Source organism: Wyeomyia smithii, chromosome 3 (genome assembly GCF_029784165.1).
Source record: "Wyeomyia smithii strain HCP4-BCI-WySm-NY-G18 chromosome 3, ASM2978416v1, whole genome shotgun sequence".
Lineage (NCBI taxonomy): Eukaryota > Metazoa > Arthropoda > Insecta > Diptera > Culicidae > Wyeomyia > Wyeomyia smithii.
Genome location: NC_073696.1, coordinates 272850421 through 272870668, shown reverse-complemented (window position 1 = coordinate 272870668; position 20248 = coordinate 272850421). Strand labels below are relative to the sequence as shown.

Here is a 20248-nt window from a genome sequence, read left to right as displayed (position 1 = left end):
TAGAAATAGTAATACACAAATTTGGGACAACCTTCTCCTTTCGTTCAAGACATTGGTGTTTAAAATCCGCTCAGTGGTAGTAATATTATATGTATTTTAGGAAGGCACATTTTCGATACACTTTCCACATTAAGCCACTCTACTAAAGTTAAACGTAGCCCTACGTCAAACATATTTTTGACGCTTTTACTAATCCGGAGAACTGTTTTTCTGACTTAGAAGTTTTCCTTTTTCGTGTTTTTTTTCTTGACTATATATCTTCCCAATTGTTGAGAATATTCTAAAGCAAATTTATTCAATTTTTCTCCAGGCACTGGATGTTTGGTTTCATTAAGTAGTAAATATAGATGCCGTTGTATGGAAGAAGAGTTATAATTCATTTTTGCTGATCTTGTTAACATTCAGCTTTTAACGCGTCATTTTATTATTCCTATTTAAGCTAAGTCTGAGTATCTCGCATATCGGAAAAGATATCAACGAAAAATTAACAAAAGAAGTATCAAAGGGCAAAAGTTTCCTTGGCAGCGATGGGGTATGTAAAAGTGTTGATGGCGCGCACAGGACTAGTAACAGTTGTCCTAGTGTATACCAAAACAATTCACTGAGTGTTTCAAACAATTTATTTAGTCAATTGATGCTCAAAAAATTGTTTATTCAAATTATTCCGACCGTAAATTAAACGGCTTTGAAGAAAAAATCTATAGTGGTCGAATATGTGTTATTTATTTCAACAAACAATAAAGTTCAGATTCTGTGCCGAACACGCATCAGTATCGGACGTGTGATCGGTGATCGCTCCGATAGAATATAAAACAAAAGACGTGTGAACAAGTGTTGGCATTGTTTGCCTGGTCGAGTGAAATAAATCCGGGTTCAAGGTCGCGCCTTTGTGCAACTGTTTCGCATCGTGACTACCAGCTGGTGCGTAAGCCGATTTGGCTGCTGGCTGAATTGTGCTACAGCAGTGGACGAGACACAAAAGAGGAAAAAGAAGAAGCCATCAGTTGACAGATGAGTTGTATCGCTGTGTGGAGTGATCTCACACCTGGCTCGCTGCTGGTGGCTGTTTGGTGCTGCTGTATTGGTGCTGCTGGCTGTAACGGCTGCAACTTCGAACGATCGGACAACCAACCTTACTGGATGGGAGAAGCAAAAAGGTACGTGCTCTTGTCGGCGCTAGTGCGCTAGACTTAGCGGGATGGATGTAGATTTCTCGCCTCCCGCGCCACCATCCCCGAACCCCTCTGACCCTGACCCTTCTGTTACCCCCTCCCCTGTTCATTCTTCAGTCCCCCCTCGCCCCAGGCTTTACCCAGACGGAGCCCAGGGCAGCTATACTGTCTATTTTCGGCCAAAGGCGGGACCGAAATCGAAACAGTTGAACCTCTTGCAGATTTCTAAAGACCTGACGAAGGAGTACAAGGGCGTGACCGAAATTTCCAAGGTCCGGCCTAACAAGCTCCGTGACGTGGTCAGTAACCTGAAAGAGGCCAACGATATAGCTTGCTCTGAGCTCTTCAAACGCGAGTATCGCGTTTACATACCCGCACGAGACGTGGAGATCGACGGTGTCATAACCGATTCGAGTCTGTCCGTCGAGTGTATACTGCAAAGTGCCAAAGGGTTCTTTAAAAACAAAACCTGTCCCGATGTAAAGGTGCTCGACTGCAAGCAATTGCGGTCAGCATCGATCATCGGTGGCAAAACAGTATACACCCCGTCAGACTCGTTTCGAGTTACGTTTGCCGGGTCAGCGCTACCAAGCCACGTCTCGATCCACCGGGTTCGTCTCCCTGTGCGATTATATGTGCCTCGCGTCATGAACTGCCTGAATTGTAAGCAGTTAGGCCACACCGCCGCCTACTGCTGCAATAAGGCACGTTGTGGCAAGTGTGGGGAGAATCATGCGGATGATTCCTGCAGTAAAAATGCTGAAAAATGCATTCACTGTAGGGAGAGTCAGCATGAGCTCTCGACATGTGCGGTGTACATGCAGCGCAGGGATAAAATAAAGAGGTCTCTCAAAGAGCGTTCGAAGCGTTCTTACGCTGAGATGCTGAAGAAAACCGTTACCACTTCTCCCATTATATCAAACCCTTTTGATCTGTTGTCCTCTGATGAAACCGATTCTGACGATTCACCAGCGGGAACATCTTACGCCAATCCTTGGGAGTCTAGAAAGAGGAATAATATTTCCTCTCCTAAACTTCCCAGAAAAGGTCCTAAGATTTCTCAAAGTGAAATGAAAGTTACAAGCAAACCAAAAAGTGCTGCGGAAAAACCGAAGCAAACTCCTCCTGGGCTTGCAAATTTAAAGTCCCAGAAGGAGTTCCCAGCACTGCCAGGAACATCTAAAACCCCAGTTGTTCCTTTTGCACATCCAGTTGATGAAACAAACTCTGGATTAGTGAAATTTTCTGACATTGTGGACTGGATTTTTGAAAATTTCAATGTACCCGATCCAATTAAAATTTTTCTTACAGCATTTCTCCCAACAGTTAGATCATTTTTGAAGCAGTTGACTGCCCAATGGCCCCTCCTTGCAGCGATTGTATCCTTCGATGCCTAATTCATCTGCGTATACGAAGGATTCTATCTCTGTCTTACAGTGGAATTGTAGAAGTATTTTACCAAAAATTGATTCGTTTAAAGTTTTGATAAATAAAAACAAATGCGATGCATTTTCCCTTTGTGAAACTTGGCTTACTTCAAATATTGATCTCAACTTCCATGATTTCAATATTATTCGCCTTGATCGAGACACCCCATATGGAGGAGTACTTTTAGGGATTAAAAAGTGCTATTCTTTCTATCGTATTAACCTCCCCTCGATTCAAGGCACCGAAGTTGTCGCATGTCAAATGACAATACAAGGTAAAGAGCTTTGTATTGCCTCAATATATATTCCTCCCAGAGCACAGGTTGGGCAACGGCTGCTCTTGGATTTAATAGAACTTCTTCCCTCGCCACGTTTGATTTTGGGAGACTTCAACTCTCATGGCGTGGCTTGGGATTCCCCTTACAATGATAACCGCTCCTCTTTAATCTATAACCTTTGTGATGACTATTTTAAACAACGGCGAAATGACACGTATCCCGAAACCTCCAGCGCGCCCAAGCGCTTTGGATCTATCCTTATGTTCGACGTCGCTACGGTTGGATTGCACATGGAAGGTAATCCTTGATCCTCACGGTAGCGACCATTTGCCTATTCTTATTTCAATTAATAACGGGTCAACTCGCATGCGACCAGTTGACATTCCGTATGACCTCACACGGAATGTCGATTGGAAGTTATTCGAGGAAATGATTTCAAAAGCGGTCGAGTCGATTCAACATCATCCACCACTTGAAGAATACAACCTCCTCGCGGGCTTGATTCTCGACGCCGCGTTGCAAGCCCAAACGAAGAAATATCCCGGCGTAACGATCAAAGAACGGCCTCCCACTCCGTGGTGGGACCAAGAGTGCTCCGATGTCTACACGCAAAGATCCGACGCGTTTTTTGCCTACCAGAGGGGAGGTATACCTGGCGACTATTTACGGTATTCGGAGCTTGATACCAAGCTTAAAAGCTTGGCTAAAGCAAAGAAACGCGGATATTGGCGTCGGTTCGTGAACGAGACGTCGAGGGAGACATCGATGAGCACTCTTTGGAACACAGCCCGAAGAATGCGGAACCTGCTCAGCTTCAAACACAATTAATGGGTAAAACGATTTCTCAGGTTTTGGTACACAAATATATTGGTGTTGGTTCGACTCTAAAAGCACCTGGGGTTGTCACGTGAGGTATCTGATGAAAAAATGTCAACAAAGAGTGAATTTTCTTCGTACAATAACCGGACAATGGTGGGGAGCCCACCCAGGAGACCTTATAAGGCTTTACCAAACAACGATACTGTCTGTTATTGAGTACGGGTGTTTCTGCTTCCGCTCCGCAGCAAACACACATTTGATCAAACTGGAGCGAATACAATATCGTTGTTTGCGTATCGCCTTGGGTTGCATGCAGTCGACCCATACGATGAGTTTGGAGATCTTAGCTGGAGTACTACCATTGAAAAACCGCTTCTGGAGCCTGTCTTCTCGTATTCTAATCGAATGTGAGGTCTTGAACCGTCCCGTGATTGAAAATTTTGAAAGGTTAATCGAACTTAATTCTCAAACCCGTTTTATGACATTGTATTTCAATCACATGTCCCATAATATTAACCCTTCTTCGAATATTCCAAATCGTGTCGACTTATCAAATACTTCTGATTCTACTGTGTTTTTCGATACATCCATGATAGAAGAAACTCGTGGAATCCCGGATCATTTACGCGTGCAGCAGATCCCCACAATATTTTCCAATAAATATCGAAACATCAACTGCAACAATATGTTCTACACTGACGGATCACTTCTCGATGGGTCCACTGGCTTCGGTATCTTCAATAACAATTTAACCGTCTCCCATAAACTTGATAATGCTGCTTCTGTTTACGTCGCAGAATTGGCTGCAATTCAGTACACCCTAGGGATTATCGAAAAAATGCCCACGGACCATTATTTCATCTTTACGGACAGTCTCAGCTCCATTGAGGCTCTCCGATCGATGAAAGATGCTAAGCACTCTCCGTATTTCCTGGGGAAAATACGGGAACATCTGAGTGCGTTATCCGAAAAATCGTATCAGATTACCTTAGCGTGGGTCCCTTCTCACTGCTCGATACCGGGTAATGAGAAAGCGGACTCTTTGGCTAAGGTGGGCGCAACAAACGGTGAAATTTATGAAAGACCAATTGCTTTTAATGAGTTTTTCGCACTTGTACGTCAGAATACGATCATCAGTTGGCAAAATTCTTGGACTAGAGGGGAACTGGGAAGGTGGTTACATTCCATTATCCCCAAGGTATCGACGAGCCCGTGGTTTAAGGGGTTGGATGTAGGTCGAGATTTCATTTGCGTGATGTCCCGGCTTATGTCCAATCACTATAGATTTGACGCGCATCTCCGTCGTGTTGGGCTCGGGGAAAGTGGTATCTGTGCCTGTGGTGAGGGTTATCACGACATAGAGCATGTGGTTTGGTCATGCCCTGTACACCGTGACGCCAGGTCTAAATTAATAGCTTCCCTGCAGGCCGAAAGTAGGCAGCCGGCTGTTCCTGTTCGTGATGTCTTGGCGAGCCGTGACCTATTCTTCATGTCCCTTATATACGTTTTCCTTAAATCCATTCAGGCCCCAGTTTAATCCTATTCCCTTCCGCCTACATCCAACCAAACGACAAGAACACGTTAAGACCCCGGATCCGGAAACAGCAACTAGACCCGCACGATACTCTCAGGTCCCGAGGGAGACAACCCAATATGCCAGTCCGTAATATCTTGGCCCAGCAGCGGAACATATTCAATATGCTGCTTACCTATGGCGATGGAAAACCATCAAACAACAAATCAGTGCTTTTAATGCAAAACATTCTAGCTTTAAGTTAGATTTAGTTTCAGCTCGTAGTCGGCAGCGAGGATAGAAAATTTGCTTTTAGTTATTAAGATACTTTAGAAAGTAAGCTACCAGATATAATTGGCGCCGTTAAACATTAAATTGTATTTGTGCCGTGTCAAATAAATTACAGATGAAGAAAAAAAAAACAATAAAGTTCGTATAAGAAAGGTCATCTCACTGTAGATCGGCAGAATAATTCATGTTTCAACTTTCGAACTTTTTTCCCGGAATTTATTGCTGCAGTTGACACAAGAACAACTGAACAAAAAGTTCTAGATAGCAAATTTCAACGGGACTGCAGTGACAATTGTAAGCCTAAGTTTCCATCATCTATCCCATTTGAAGATCATTGCTCATTGTTTAAAAACAAATAAACAACTGATGAGAAATAAGAACTTATTTTCGAATCACGATAAAGTCTAACTTAAGAACTAACCTTTAAACTTCTTTCTCAACTGATTACAAAACAAGCTTCGACTATTTTTGAAATCAGAGAAATAAAGTGAGTTATTTTTGAAATCAGAGAAAGAAGTAAAGTTGCAGTTGCTGACGAATAGCGTATAAGATTTTCTGATTGGTTTCTTCACAAAAAATAGTGCTCCACACACCAAACCACATTTTGGTCCAGGCAACAGACCGAAGTGGACTCGAAAACTGTTTTTCATAACATTTCTTTAAATTGAATCCTTCTGATAATATTCTCTAGAAATTATATAAATTGCTAACCTTTAGATATTGGACGCCATTAAGATGAAAATTGCCCACATCTTAAGTAGTAAAAGTTATCCACCTCGATTCACACGGCTGTCACGATTATGTGTGCCCGGAACAGCATACCACAATGCAATTCTCGCTGAATTTAGTATTCCTGTTGGGCATCACTCGAGCATCCATTCCGGATGCAATCGGAACTGTCCGCTATTGTGTGCCCAGCATATGGCACGTGCCTTGAAAATTCGCACTCAATCCCCGGGAAGGAACATTTTGCGCGTCATAAGTTAGCATCAGCTTTCCCGCAATCCCCACCGACCGTTGTTGCTCTCGCTTTGCATTATAAGAAAGAATTTATATCTATATGCACTAATGTTACTCCCTGCCTGAACTGAACACATCGGAAACTGCCCGCAAGGCTTGCCTGCGAATGTAGCGAACAATGCCATAATGGCGTGTCCGTAAGCCTCTTATCCTGCCAGTAGTGTCAAATGTATAATTCATCGGAGGCGGGCTGGCGATGACAGTAAGTGCGATAATGGTCCGATAGGAGAAGAGAGATGATGTCGTTATTTGCTCGGTCTGCTAGCAAAAATGTTTCTCTGTTTTCCAAGGTGACTCTTCATCTCACTGCCCATTCTGTGTTGCAACAACAGCAGGACAAAAAAAAGCTAACCTCAAATGCCGACTACCCGCAGTAGCATCCTTTCCGGTATGCAAAAAAAAAAACACACACACACACTAGCAAAGCAACGAAGAGTAAGTACTCACCATTTGTGCCACGCAAAAGCAGTGCCGATAGTTATGAAACGGAACGTCGTTATAGTGCTTGTACACCTCGTACAGCCACTCACGCAACGTTTCCCGCGGAATCTGAAACTTCTCCAGCAGGTTCAGCTCGACAAACATGGTCTGCATCAGGTGGATCACATCCCAGTCCTCCCACTCGTAGGAATCGAACGCCGGCAGCCGGAGGGCGGCCTTCACCTCGTCCGACAGGGTCGTATCGGCGATCTCCAGGAAGCGCTTCTTCACGTCCGTGTGCTTCGGCAGGCTGGTTTTTCGGTGGGGCGGACCGCGGGGTCGACTCGATAGACCTGCAATAGAAGGCAATTATTAGTAATAATTTTTTTTCCTCTCTCCCTGTTAAAAAATTCATCTCTGACTTGGATCGGGGAAGATTTCGACACAGCTCTGTGAATTGCTCTGCTTCGCGGAAAAAAATTAGTTAATAAATTCGCGTGAAAAGATTGAGCGCTAAAACAGAGCGGAATTGGATGAGATGTGGAAAGTACAGCGGATTTGATAATAAATTTCAATGCATTTTCTGCGGAGCGAGACCAGCGAAAATAGTGTGTGTTTTTTTGCCCTTGCTTACACAACCGGTAACTTTCCCAAGGTTCTTATAAATGTTTTCTCATTACTAGCGGTAGGATGCCGCAACCTTTTCGAAAAATTAAAACAGATCTACAGCAAAAATGTTTCCACCGAAAACGGTTCGTGCGGTGGAGAATTCTGCTCGGGTGGGCAGCTGCCAGAATGAGCAAATAAAATGGATACTGATTTGGATATCCTAATGAATAATTAGTGCAAACAGAATTTTCTACTCAAACCAAACATAATAAATCAAGAAGGGCAATGTTTTGGCACTTTTTGCGTTCTCGCGTCAAGCTTTTGGAGCATTCAGCAACTTTGAAAAAGATTCAAGCTTTTATCACAATCGTGTTGTTTTTAGGCGTTATTGTTCGAAAAAAATTTTATCATTGGCATTAATTTCACCCGATTTTCTTAGCATCTTATTACGAATTTGTAAACAATAACGCTTTGGGGAAATATGCAAATAATTTCATCTAGCAGAAAAACGGAAATCAAGCAATAAAAATTACGTTAAGGTAAACAGTGAATGCACCAAATTTATTAAAACACTATAAACAAATCAATAAAGAGCTGGAAAAATAATAAAAAATGGGATTAAAGTAATAAATTTAAAAAAAAAACACGAAAATCAAATTTGTTTTTTTTTGCATATAGCTTTTTTTTAATTCTGTAGCGTTTCTGCCAGTTTTGTGTCAACATTTCAATGTTATTCTTTAGTATCCGTATCCATTTTTGAGAATAAACACATAAGTCAATGAACAGCAGGGAAAAAAATTAAAATCGAGAGTAATTCAAATATGTTGGCCTGCAAATTGATGCGGTAGTCATGCGAAATGAATTTAGAAAGAAATTTCCGCTAAACCGATTGTGGAAATACTTGCAACAGACTTGAGGAACGCGGCAGAATTAACTCTCAAAAAACATATTCAGTGTATGCCCACAGCAGTATTGGAAGCGCACAAAGGATATTTTACAGAAACAAAGATCTAATTATTAAAATCAACTCTCATTTCATGTAAACTTTTTATGATGTTATCTTGATGATATACCATTTTATTTTCATGCCATCGATAGAAAAAATCGAAAAACTGACCTCCTGAGTAATTTTGCTGAAAATCGCTACTGTTTCAGCGGTTGAAACAATTTTTCAGTAGACTGCAGCTGCAGTTCACCAAAAAAACCTTCAAAATACTTAAAAGTGTATGCCCACTAGCGCAACGCAGTGACTGATTTTTTCTTTTGATTCTGTGTTTAAACTATTTTTTATCAATTGTATGTTAACTTTGTACTAATTTCGTATCAATTTTTCGTTGAACGCTTAGCAAATCATATATTTTTTGTTGAACTCTGTCATTTCATATAGTTTCACTTTAGATTATTGTCAACTGTTTTCAATTTGGGAAATTTTTTAACATCTTCTGTCAGTTTCAATCAGTTTCTGTCAGCATCTTCTTTTTTCTGATTTATGATCTGAACATATTAAAAAAGTTCTGTCTGTCAGTCTGACCTAATAGACTTGCCAATCGGCGTGAAGGCTTGTATGTAGAGGTTTTCGACGCCGGGAAAGGTTCTTATAATGGTTTCATACCCCTCCCTCCTCTTCAAGGCAGGGCTCCCATACAAATGAAAAACAAATTTTTACATAACTCCAGAACTAATCAAGCAAATAGATCCAAATTTGACATGTGGAAGTTTTTGAGAGTGATAAATGTTTTTATGCTGGTTCGACACACCTCCCTCATTCTAAGAGGGGACTGAAATACAAATTTCTGCAGAAATTAAAAATCAACCAAGCGAATGGAGCCAAATTTGAAAAGTGATGATTTTATAGTACGAGAAAAATTTATATGAAAACCCTTCCCTATTTTGAAAACAGGTGTGAAGAGTCACACAAATGAAACACATGTTTCAACCAAATTTTGTGGGAAACAACTAAAAATGATCGGAATGATTTTCAAATCCAAGGTGGCAACTTCTAGTATCTGAAAACAGCCAAAAATAGCCGAACACCACCCAACATGGGTATTTCCGGAGCCATAATGATGCCAGAAGGTCGGCAATTGACTCCAGGTCCCATTTAGAAATTTAATATGACGACTTCCGGTTTCTGCAAATACGATAAAAATGGCCAGAAACCGATTTTGAATCCTAAGACGGAAACTTCTGATTTCTTGAACTCAAGTTTTTTAGTTCTCTTACTTAAAATTTGGCCCATTCGTTTACCTACTTAGATATTAAAGTTTAGGAGTTCCGCTATTTTCTCCACAGTCCATATAAGTACTGATGATGACACCAAATCGGTGTTGAAATACATACATGCGCAGGGCCGGCGTTTGATGTGGGTAGTATGGGTAGTAGTACCCATTCTTACTACTTACCCACTTGGAATTATCAGACAAAACCAAAAAAAAAATGTAATGTTCTCTATGTTCGAAACTTGAAATGGATATCTACAGATTTCATGCATTTCTAAACGATTTGCTATCAAACAAACTAAATTTCGATTCCGAAAACTTTAAGAGCTATCAAAGCATCGAAAGAAAACCCAGTTCCGAACGGCCGACGACTCTGAGCGATAAGAAGCTCCTAAAAATGCTGAAGAGGAAGACCGAGGAAAAGTGGCTACATCACTGCGTGCGCTCGGTCGGACGGTTGGTGCCACCGGCCAAACTGTTAAAAATTGCCTGACGAACATGGATGGCAACGACTGGCGGGGCGCTCCGTATTTTATTTCCTGCACGAAGAAGTGAGCTCCGAGGGGAATTTCATTTTAGACACCAAGTTCCCCAAAGAAGGGGAACTGTGGCTGACAAAAAGCGAAAAAAGGATGTTGAAGTTGCTCTTCCTTCGCTCCGGACTGGCTTTGAACGGGTAAATTCATAGTAAGAAGTGCCTGCCGGAGATTGTGTGGTTCATCAAGAAATACCATACCGCTACTCAAAGCAATCGTTGGACGAGATGGAGCGTCCCCTAGCTGCCCCAATCGAGAGTTTTTTGGCAAAACTGAAAGATAAGATCTACTCCAAAAATTTTGTCGCGAAAATTGATAAATAAAACGAATAAAGAACTCAAAACATGACTACACGCATGTTCTAATCCGCCAAGGCGATTGTTCCGGTTAACTACCGGAAGGCCACCCAATAAACTTCCCCATTCCCTGTTACCCACTCGGAAAAATAGTGTAACGCCGGCCCTGTACATGAGTAGTGTCACCTATCAAGTAAAAGTGAAAGTGATAGAATATAAAAGTGAACTGATTCCAAAGTGTAAATTAGAGTTTATACTGATTCTAGCAACAGCTCAAACGAAAATTAATGTTCGAATACAAGCCAGAGGCTATAAATTGACTCCACACGCCATTTTGAAATCCAAGTAAACGACTTCCGGTCGACAGTGGACAGTCGACCTAAGCACTGATGAAGGTTCCATACAAGCGCCGAAATACGTAGGGTAGTTTAGGGTGATTTGGACCCCTGGGGTGAAATGGACAGGTGCTTTATCTTGGAAAGTATTACTTTTCTTAGGTTCAAGAACTACTTCATCCTTTCCTTGAACTACTAAACTCTACCTAACATAAAAATTGCATGGTTTGCTGTGATAGGTGCACCGCAGTGCCAATGTAAACAAAGGAAACATTAAAAGTTGATATTGCTGTACGTTTTACGCTCGTGAATTTAAGTTTTTATGAGAACTTTTTCAATGTTTTCAGTCTAATCAGCTTTGCAGCAATGTTTGTCTAGTAAATGGCTACATTTTGATAAAATATTACGATTACATAGTGGAAAAAATTGTGGAAGAAATTGCGTTTTTTGTAAAGCGCCCTGTTTGAAGTAAAATCTATTGTCGGACTGATGCCGCGGGCATACGAAAACGGAAGGAAAAGACAGTGGTGTACAAAGGATGACCTGTAAAAAGTATTTCAGCAATCCGGGATAAATTTTCTGTACACAAAGTGTTTTCAATCCCCCGCACAGTGGCGGGTTTCTGAACGAAAGTTGGAAAAAACCTAACAGCCTTTTTAAAATGATTGAAAATGACGTATAATACCACTTTTAAGGAGCTGAACTTATTTCCGATGTCAAAAAATGTTAATTACCCAAAATGCCGTTAAACCTTCCTTATTATCAGTTTTTTTTCGGTTCAGTTCATGCTCAACATTGGTACCTATACTTGTTCTCTATTAAAAAAGAAATAGTAGGAGGGTGGTATTCAAGACACGACCGCATAGTTGACGTAGGACTACAAAAATTTTATATACATATATATATATATTTTTTGAAGCTATGTTTGATTTGAGCTCGTTTTTAACCAATTTAAGCTCAACATCTTCCAAAAGGAGAGTATTTTGGTTCGGGTGGTAATATCAAGTATCTAGGTCGTCAGCCGAAATTCATCAAGCGACACCTCAAACGACATGGAACTAAAACTAGTTCATTGGTGGCCATTTCTACTTTAAGGTCGTCTTTGACCACTTGAAAAGTCAAAAAAATCATGAGAAAAGAACCGTTCATTATTGGCATGGTTCGATTTTGGCAACAGGAAAAATTCTGGCGTGTTGCCAAAATCGAACGGGGTCTGTATTTTGACTATTTCTTTGCAGCACTCTATCCTAGAAGAAAAATATTCTCTTTAACATTCACAATAGTCCAGAAACCAAATTAGGGGGCAATTTGGGTTTAGAGCTCTATAGCAATGTTAAAGAAAAAAACTTTTTTTTACAAAGTTACTTAAAATTTTTGGAGCTTTAAAATTGTAGAACAAGGTTTTCTATCTACAAACATGAAAAAGTTAGATACTGATAGCATCGAAAAGTTTGATCATTCTAATTTTCGATACTTTTTCAATAAGCGCATTATCATATGTAACAACTTTATAGAAGAAAGTTTTCTCTAAAATATTGCTATAGAAAATTTGGTTTCTAGAACATTGATGAATACCTTTCATTCTAATACAGCGAATTTTCTTTAACACGCTAAAAGGTAACCTTCTACGAAATATTTAATTGAGTACGATTTAGTAGAAATTAAACTTCCTTCTATATCTATTTGTCTCGTTGAAGTTGGCTCACTCACCGATCATCAAGCGGCAAAGATGTCACATAAGTTTTTTCCTGCAGTTACAAGCTCGTGGAAAAAATATCGATAACGAATTACAGTTTCAGTAGAAAATGTACATTCACAGAAAATTTGGAATTGACATAGAATTTTATGAACATGTTAACATTCAATTCAGCTCAATTTAAACATTTTATCAGTATACAGAATCAATCAGAAAAGATTTTATCAGTTTCAAGATACCAAAGAAAAACGAAGATACCATATTTGAAAGTCATTATGTCTGTTATCTTAAATAAACTGAGCTAGAGTGATGCACAACATTAGCCTCAGCAATTAATGTTTGCATAGCGTTGTTCAATTACAAGTAAGGTTATGGAAAGTAATATTTTCTTGCAAATGCTAATTTAAAAAAAATTTCAATTGAAAAATACAAATACTAATGTCGGAACTCTAATATCAAGATGAAATGAATTTGGTTTTCCTCTAAACCGCCACCGCGGGATACAACTAGTATTGTCTTACTGGACTATATTCATTTAGCTAGTAAAATATAATCATCAGAACACCTCGTTTCACTACCTATTCATTCATCTGTACGGAGCATTTTGGTTTTCTATTGTCTTTTAAATACTCTATATTCAGTTATTTGAATAAATCTGAAAAAAGCAGAGCGTAGAGTTCAAAAATAAACAACACATTTTGTTGTTCCCGGCGGTGCAGCGTATTTTACGACACCCGAAAAATCATACGAAACAATAAGAAGAAGAAGACAATTCAAACGGCAATTTGATTGTGTTCCACGCCCTACTGTTCGTCAACAGCGGCAAAGTCTGCACAAAAATGAATATCGAGTTCTCCTGCACTGATAGACGACGAGTAACCCACGCTCTGTTCATACATTGCTCGGTGCAGTACTGTTGCCTGTGCCATCATATTCTCCTTCAAGACATCAGTTTTATTAACATTAACATATTTATTAACAACAGAACGTAAAACTGTCTGATAGTGGAGGTGGTTACGAACTTTCCGAAAAAGCTTCACCTTCAAGACATCAAAATAGTCTAGGCTCATGAAAGCTAACATTAGTTGACCTATTGGGACGGGAAGATTCTGTCAAAATTTTTTTTTGCCACTGCTATACAGGATATCTCAGCAGGCAGTTGGTGTTTATTCATGAAGTCTGTGCCAGGCGTGCTCGCATATGATTGGTGCATTGTTGGTGAAAATTCGACCTTGAAACTTTTATTCAATTTTCACTGTTTAACAATGAAGTGATAATGAAAATTGAAGAATCGCAAAATTGTCCATCATTTTATCAATCCAACGATATATTGATTATTGTGGTTACATCAGTATAACCGTTTGAAATCTTTCATTCCGACGTTACATCTTGGTTTTAGTTTTCGCGGAATGTAACTCGATATAGTGCGGTTAGACGTAGTCCTACGTCAAAAATTTATACCCGTATTTTTTGTTTGGTCCTAAGGGTGATCCTTTTTGAATTGTCAAACACACACACTTACACACACACTGACACACACACTGACACACACAGGCGCGCGTGCGGAAGACGAACGCATTTATTTATTTGTAGTGGAACTAGACTACTGCGTCCATTATTTAGAACTATTGTAGTATATCCCCATTACTATACGTACCATGTAGAAAACCAGACACCCACTATTGATCGAGTGAATGGCCGGTTGCCTCGGCACGCTCCCAGTCAGGTAGAATGTGCTTAATAAAGCCAACTACTTTACCAGGATTGGCAGACGAAATCTCACCCCAGCCCTTGCTAAGAAATTTGATTCTGCTCATGTATAATGCACCGCAGCTGCATAGTAGATGTTCCGAGGTTTCGCTTTCCATATTACAGAAGCGACAAGTGTCATCCTGAACTCGACCAATGTTCTTTAAATGATACTTACTCGGGCAGTGCCCAGTTACTAGTCCTGTGTAGGTAGAAAGAGCCCACTTGTTGAGCTCTAGGAGCTTTTTAGTAATTTTCCCGTTTGGCATAATTACCATTTTCGACTGGTGACACCCTCTGACAGCCCTCCAGTTGACTGTCACCCGTTGCTCTTCCCAGTATTTAAGTTCCATTTTATAGTGCAATTTGAGATACCGCAAAAGGGTTCCGGAACAACAAATTGCGAGTTGGAGCCCTGTTTGGCCAGTTCGTCTGCTTTTTCATTGCCGTCTATGCCGCTGTGCCCGGGAACCCAGTACAAATTGACAGAGTTCATACGACACAGCCTCCGCAGTGAGAGAACGCACTCCCACACTATTTTTGACGTACACTTGTGAGCACAAAGAGCCTTTAGAGCCGCTTGACTATCAGAGAAAATGCAAATATTCGCATGTTTGTAGTTTCTCTTCAGACAAACGTTGACACATTTGATTATAGCGTAAATCTCCGCTTGGAATACAGTAGGCCAGTTGCCCATTGCCACTGATATCTGTCGAACGCTTACTCAGTTTCTAGTTTAAACAATTGAAAAAATGCCTACGAATTGCAATTATCATTCCGTATGCCTAATACCATTTTCAACTGTGTAGTAAGCAACCATTGATCAACCTAAACTCACATATTTTACCCTGTCCATATTACCCCAAACACTGTCCAGATTTCCCCCTATAGTTGGTCCATTTCACCCCACTCGATTGTTTTATGTCCGAAAATCATTATTTTGAATTTCGTTTTTTCAACACGTCAATATTACTATAATTCATTACGTTTAATGGATAGCAAACACAGGGTACAAAATAACAGGAGTTTTCCTTAGGGGTTCCAAGTTACCCCAAACTACCCTATTTGCGTACTATGAAAGGTGATAAGTGGAAGTGATAGAAATAAAAAGTGAAGTAGACTGAAAGTGTTGAATAAAAACCGGGTCCGTGCTCGCACAATGGTGGCAGCAAATCGTGTGGCTCGTCAGATGAAGGAGAGTTCTCGAGTGGCTAAAGCGGCCGAAACAAGACTCTATCAATGCAAGAAGCGTTAGCACTGAGAACGATGCTATAAAGCGGTAAACGGAATCAGGAACCGGAGAGTGTGGCGCAGGTACTTAAACCACAAAGTGTACCGAGCGAATGTAAGTGGGCTGGCCACGTGGCATGAGTGTCGGTGGAGCAAGCAGTAAAGATAATATTCAGCAGTGAGCCCGACAAAGGCCGTGGTAAACCCCGTACTCATTGGGTGTGTGGTGTGAAGGAGGACACCCAATCGGCGGGTGTTAGGGGCGATTGGAGTAACTATCCCAAGATCGAGTGATGTGGAGACGTATTCTGGAATCGGTAGTGGGTGATTACCCGATCAGGAAGGTGAAACAGAAATATAACTACTGCTGTTAATTTGTTACGATTTAAAAACTATCAGGTTTTGTTCTGAATATGGTCCCGTTAGTTTTTAGAATAACAAATATTATAACAAAAATTGTTCAGCTAATATCAAACACATATCAACCGTTGTAAGAGCGATATCATCTTCATAACAACACCAGATAACAGCCCAGTAACAACCGGAGTTTTTAATTATAACATGTCTTGATAGACACAAAACAAGATTCTTACAACTTGAGATACTACAGAATTTTAAAATCTTTACCGCTTCTGATATTAAATTGTTATATTGTTACTCACCTTAATATAATTTAATTTGATTCTAATAGATAACACAGGTCTAATTATAAGTATTTTATTTATCGATTCATTTTATTATAAACGTAAATATAGCATGAGAAACTATACAAGTATTATCGAATCGAATTCAATGTAGCAATATATAAAAGTTAATAGCTTAAGAAATTCTACGAATGTTTCATTAAATATAGCAATATTAAAGTTAGATTCATTGCAGACTTGTTTACAAATAAGGTAATATCAATGCCAATTATCCTTAGGAAAACTCCAGTTCCAGAATACAGTAGCATTAGATTGCTTATGTAGCACCATAGTACGATACTACGCGAGTCATTAGTCGGCCACATTCATCTGCTCGCTGCTTGGAAATCGCGGGAAGATCTCCTAGAAATACTCGATGTTCAATTAAACGATCTGAAGAATGTTTAAATTTGTTAGATTAGATAGAGCTAAGCAATTGTTTTTTTTACCTTTTACGTATTTAACCTTTTCAGGTGTCAGTGGCTCGCGTCGTGACACCTGTTCTGCCTCTGTAACAGTAGTTTTTTTAGATGGGCGGCCACGCGGGTTAATTGAACCACGGCCACTTACTGATCTATTTTTAAAGCCTATTGACCACAGCTCCTTCATCAATAGCTATACAAAAATGCAGTCGCTCGTTTCGGCCTCCGAGAATCGCTTTAGGGTGTGACCCTCTCTCGGGGTACCCAAGCACTTCCGTAAAAATCATGTCCGTTGGCTCCCCGCAAACTTTAGCATTGAGAATGTCAGTTAACCTAAAAATGCGATCCATCCATTAAGTTTTGTTGTTTTGTCTTTTTGAAACTGTGTTCTGTCTAATCAGGCGATCCATTTTTGATTGGTTTGCTTCACCATGATCTGTTAATAAAATAACTTTTGTTTTGAAAATTGAAACAATTGATATTTTTTATGTTAAGCCATATTTTCAAAGGGCAACATATCGGTCCAGCCGTTGCTGAAAACACATCCACAATTGCTCTCAATCTCTCTCTCTCTCTCTCACACACACACACACACTTACTCAGTTTTCAGAACTGACATATGGCATGCGAGCCCTGATTCTTAAATCTTTCCTCGGTAAAGGGGGTGGGGGAAGTAACTTGGAAGGTAAACTTTTCTAAAATCAACAAATGCAAACTTACGATTCTCTGCTCCAGTATCACTGTCAGTGTTGGTCAACAGGTCAACTGAGTCATTTCTCATCATGGATTCATCAGCCAAATCAGTTTTATCTTTATTTTGTTGTTTGTGGGGAAAAATCTCTGCAATGAAAATGAATTATTAGGTAAAAGTACTGATATCAATTCCATGATTTACCGGGTGAAACAAATTGTCTCGGAACTGTTGTTTGACGAAGTTCGGATTCCAGCTTCTTCGATACGGAAGTTCCAGAATTTTTGAATTTAGGTGTAGGTTTGAATTCATTATCTGTTGGGGCTACCACCATTTTTTGCTTTTCTCGAAATCAATACATTCTTTTGAATCGTGTTTTGCGTAGTTTATACAAAAAAGCACGTTTAAAACTGGCAATTAGCAAAAATAAATCAACCCTACCTGAGGAATATAACTGTCGACGGCTCAATGCTACTTTTTCATGTTTTCTCAACTCGTGCTTCATTTTTGAAGAGCCAGTCGGTTCTGGAGAATCAATCTTGGTAGCCATTTTGTTCGTTGCTCCACTTTTCTTCTCGAAAACAAATACATTTTCAGCCTGTGAATCCGCTAAAAACATTAATTTTTTTGTCATTCGCCGCTGCCTGCAGTCTTTTTGCAACAGCAGAAACGTATTTAGAGCGAATTTTGCCCATCGTAAGAATATCACTTAACCGCACTAGACACTGAAAACTGTACTTTAAACTGGACATAAGCTAACGCACTTGCTTTTGCTTCTGTTCAGAAATACAATGAATTTTGATTGATGTCCACAGTTGCCAGTTTGATGGTATTTGCTCAGACCTAGGGGCTAGACACCTTTATGTTCTTGAGAAATATTTTGGTAATATTATACGATATCGGTTGAAATGTTTTAATGCTTCTCGTTTATCTGTCATATTTGACATCACACCGACGATAATGTGACGTCAAGAAGTTTCGGTATAGATAAAGGATTGCCCGAAAATGCAACGGTAAATACTTGCAAATATATCAATAGTGTCTAGCCCCTAGTCTACCAATGTTATTGATACTAGTGAAGGTTTCTGAAAAAGGCAACGCTTTTGCAGTTTTTAAAAACTTCATTATTAACGTCGCAGCACTAAATCGAAAACGCGATTTTTGTTGCGCGCGACTTTTCACTGCGACTTTGAATGTCCTTACGTCGGAAGAAGTGCGCTATATAGCACATCAGATGCGCTATACAGCGCACTATTCGCGACGTAAGGTATAATGTACGGCATGAGAGTAAAATCAATTGTCGCCAGTCGACAGCTACATGTTTCAACTTAATCGATAATAGGATTTCCGCAATTTTTCGCTGATTACCAGCAAAATGGAGGCGGTGATATTTTTGGTCGTCACACGCCGGCAGCTTCGGTTGTTCCTAGCAACACTCAAAGAGAGAGAGAGAGAGAGAGAGAGAGAAAGAGAGAGAGACAGATAGGCGGAGAGAATGTTATGAGCCAAATGAACTGTCAAAATCTGAGCCAAACGAATAAGAGAGGTAATACCATATTGAAAAAAATAAAATTAGGCATAAACAAAAGTTTTGACACCTTCATAGGTTTTGCGATGCACTGTATTATTCCTCGAGACTTTCATCCTCATCATCGATAATATGAGTCGAATGAAAAAGTTTTTCAACATTGCGCTTCGAGAAGATATTTGGCACCTCTGACATGTAAAACCCTGTTGCCAAATTGGCGATTTTTTGAGTATTTCTAGTTGATCCGTTTTTCTTTTAAGCAGGGATTACACGAAGCAAATATTTGCTATTATTAGTACGGATTTTATTTTGTGCAAATAAAATCCGTACCGAAAATTTGCTTCGTCGTGAAGTTTGTGGTAAGATTTGTTTTTTATCTGGGCGAAAACATTTCAAAAATCATCTGGCCTCTCTGGATCCGCTGTTGTTTCTGTTGTTTTGCAAAATTTGCATCGTTGAGTCTAGATAGTTCAAAAAGATATTCGAAAAATTTAGTTTGTGGATTTTCAAAAAAAGTTAACACAACAATAAAATGGGTCAGAGGCCGCGTCATTACTACTTAATGCAGCATTGGCGCGATACAATAAACAAACAAAATACACAAAAAGGTTAGCGCAATAAAACTATACATTAATTATTAAATGAAATGCATGAAGCATGAATATTTTCAGGCAAAAATGTCGTACGGAAAGAAAGCTTCCGGTAGCCGATTTCTAACAACAGATACGAATAAAATTGATACAACACATATACTAAAAGTACAAGGTAACGACCCGCGAATTGAAAACTGCTCCCTTGATACAATTGACAGCATGGAAATAACTGGTAATGACGAAAATGACAATTCCTTCGATAGTCCTGGAGATGAAAATGCATCTTCCATTAATTTAGAAGTTCATCAGTCCTCAGTTGAACTTGAAAAGATTGGTGATTTTTATTGAGAATCTATAGCGAAGACATAGAGTGATACAATTTTTTTTAAATATTTTAGGGTACTGTTGACAGAGAAAATTGTGACAAATCTGTAAGTGGTGATTAGACGGATGATCAGCTAAAGAGTATTGATGTAAGATTGAAACTTTGTAGTAGTGTTCCATGGACGAGGCTAGAAGATACACACATTAGTTTTTAAATCTCAGTCGTTTTCAATATTACAGGAAAATGAACACAGTTTTGTAGAATTTGCCAACAATTTGCATCCAAACGATATTCTCTTCATGATACTTCATTTTTACATTAAGGGGTTATATACCTTTTTGGTCAAGAAAAATGAGGGAAGTTTGTATCTATTTTTGAATGCATAGCACCATTTTC

General features: G+C 39.6%; 1 protein-coding gene and 1 long non-coding RNA gene across 8 annotated transcripts in view; both read right to left on the bottom strand.

The window, feature by feature from the left end:
- Positions 1-20248, bottom strand: part of LOC129732389 (high affinity cGMP-specific 3',5'-cyclic phosphodiesterase 9A) — a 446233-nt gene that overhangs the window by 62668 nt on the left and 363317 nt on the right. For all 7 annotated transcript variants that reach the window (XM_055693235.1, XM_055693234.1, XM_055693233.1 and 4 more), the window contains exon 6: positions 6968-7293. In XM_055693235.1, the coding sequence (XP_055549210.1) occupies positions 6968-7293 (326 nt within the window). The remainder of the gene's footprint in view (positions 1-6967; positions 7294-20248) is intronic.
- Positions 16500-18009, bottom strand: LOC129732397 (uncharacterized). The gene is made up of 4 exons (XR_008729249.1): positions 17611-18009; positions 17436-17555; positions 16743-17151; positions 16500-16686 (listed from the first exon to the last, which is right to left on the bottom strand). It is a non-coding gene; the product is annotated as an uncharacterized LOC129732397 (long non-coding RNA).